Genomic DNA, 2,263 nt, shown 5'->3' on the forward strand with positions numbered 1-2,263 from the left:
CGGGGCAGAGCGACGGAGCTGCGGCGCACCCACGGCCCCGCCCCGCGCCCGGCACCTGCCCTTGTTGCAGCCGACGCCCCAGACGCGGATGTTGAGGATGGGCTGGCAGTGGATGAGGCTGTGGTCCAGAGGGTCCACCAGACTCATGGTGTCCTTCTTCAGGATCATCACCAGGTCCTGGCCCTGCGGAAGCCGAGGACATCCTTACCTGGTAGCAGCCCCGCCGCATGTGTCCCATGTCCCAGAACTACTGCCCTGTGCCCGGCCCAGAACTACGCCGAGGGTGGGAACAGCCCTGTCCCGCAGCACTGCACTCCGCGGAGCGCAGCGGCGGGACCTCCGTGTGGCTCACCTCTCCCCAGCTGTCTGCAGAGTCTCGGCCCTGGCTGTTGGAGAGCTGCTGGATGCAGTTGTTGACGGCAATGCTGCTCTTGCCGGGCGCTAGGTCCTCCTCGGGGATCTCCACCCAGCCCAGCGAACGCACAGCAAAGCACTGAACAGAGAGATGGTGAGCCTCCCTGCTGGGCTGGCATAGCCCTATCCTGTACCTCTCTCTGTGCTTATATGGCCAGCCCTGCTCCCACCCTGGTGCCTGTCAGCTGCTGCCACCTCTCTCCTGTGCCATTCCTGGCAGCCGGTAAGTGGCAGTGCAGGGAGCCCTCAGGCTGTGCGTGTGCAGGGAAGTGCCTTGATGCATTACCTTGGAGCTGGGCTCTGCACCACACTGTTGGAAGTCATCTCCCTGCCATGTCAGCGAGGTCCTGTGAAGGGATGGGATGAGGTGGGGAGGGGTAAGCTCCTGCTCAGCATTTCTGACCTTGACTGCCCCAAGGAGCAGCAGAACACCCCCACACCACTGTCTCAGCAGCATCCCACCATGGTGCCAGCTCAAACTTCTGGCCTCAGTATGTGGGACCCTGAGTTTCCCCGGCCACAAGCCAGCAGAGCACAGGGGCAACCTTACCTCCTGGTCAGTGAGGCCATGGGGCTGGGAACAGGCCTGGCTTTTGATGTGTGCTTCACCACAGAAGCCTGGCAGTCCTGAGAGAGAAGAGGGGTTGTCAGAAGAGCATATATCTGCAGAAGCACCTGTAGGTGGTCTCCCTTCTGGGACAGCAATCTCAGCTCATGGATAGCCTGGCAGAGTGGCTGGGGTGGGGACACTGTGGGGCTTCCTGAAGTCCTTCAAGGGACTTAACCCTGGCTAGGAATGGTCTGAGCAAGGCTTTGGGGTGACAGTGTCCTGCTACAGTGGGAGGCTGCACAAAGTACCCAGAGACTTCTGTTTGCACACTGGTTGTTGGGATCCAGCACCAGCCCTTCCTTCCCTGCCCATGTCCTATACCGTTTCCTGGAGTGTTTCCTCTCCATCAGCCTCCAGACATCCTCCTGGGTTGCTAGAGTGAGCAGGGCGCTGCCACTGTGTTGTGCCCGTGGGCACGTGCCAGTAGTAGGTGCCCAGGGAATCATGGATTTTTCTCCAGCCAGGAGGAAGGTCAGGGTCCGTCTCCAGGCTCTGGTCACTCCAGAGGTTGTCTATGCAGAGACAGGGTGAGACAAGGGAGAAAGCTCCCACAGCTGCTCCCAGCTGCAGGGAGCAGTAAGCAATAAACTTGGATGGGGAAAGGGTTGCGCAGTGGCCTCTGGGCTGCAGCCTGGTGCCCCAGCATAGAACAGGGGAGTGCTGAGCAGGATGGTTTGCAGAGATGCCAGAGCGGCTGCAGCAGCAGCAGACCCGTGTGCCACGGTCAGTACAGGCAGTTGCCTCATTGGCAGCCTGAGAGATGAGATGGCCCCACCAGGGAGGCACCGAGCTGGGGTGCCCAGGCATGGCCCAGGGACATCCCCAGCATCGCACAGCTCCCAGCTCTCTGCCAGCAGTGCAGTATATGCCAGGACAGGCTTCCTCCCAGCATGGCCAGGGAAGGGCAACGGCCCTCTCCTGCAAGCCCCTGGAGAGATCGAGAGAACAAGCTCACGGTGCGGATAAGTAACAGGATCTGCTCCCGGGTCTGCAGCTAAAAATACAGAGGTCATCATGCCCCCTGCGTTGCTTGTCCCCCGGAGTGGTGCTGCCAGGAAGGACGGGCGCCGTGCCATCCGCCAGTGACGGCGCTCCGGCTGCCATTGGCCAGGCCGAGCCTCCCGCTGGACCGCGAACGCTCCCAGCGCGGGACCCCGTCCGCTATCGGGGTTCCTCAGCACCCCCTGTCTGAGCTCGGTTCGGCAGCGCTCCGACGCGCCGTTCCTCCGCACCCGCCTC

General features: G+C 62.0%; 1 protein-coding gene across 1 annotated transcript; it reads right to left on the minus strand.

The window, feature by feature from the left end:
- Positions 1-6: 6 nt before the first annotated feature.
- On the minus strand, positions 7-2,217 carry LOC104917217 (amyloid-beta A4 precursor protein-binding family B member 3-like; the record flags this gene model as incomplete). Its single annotated transcript, XM_010728387.2, has 5 exons — positions 1,346-2,217; positions 965-1,041; positions 701-761; positions 353-493; positions 7-183 (listed from the first exon to the last, which is right to left on the minus strand). Coding segments are annotated over exons 1-5 (942 nt in total), but the record flags the coding sequence as incomplete, so codon positions are not given.
- Between the last annotated feature and the right edge of the window lie 46 nt (positions 2,218-2,263).

This window comes from Meleagris gallopavo, unplaced genomic scaffold (genome assembly GCF_000146605.3).
Source record: "Meleagris gallopavo isolate NT-WF06-2002-E0010 breed Aviagen turkey brand Nicholas breeding stock unplaced genomic scaffold, Turkey_5.1 ChrUn_random_7180001957591, whole genome shotgun sequence".
Classification (NCBI taxonomy): domain Eukaryota; kingdom Metazoa; phylum Chordata; class Aves; order Galliformes; family Phasianidae; genus Meleagris; species Meleagris gallopavo.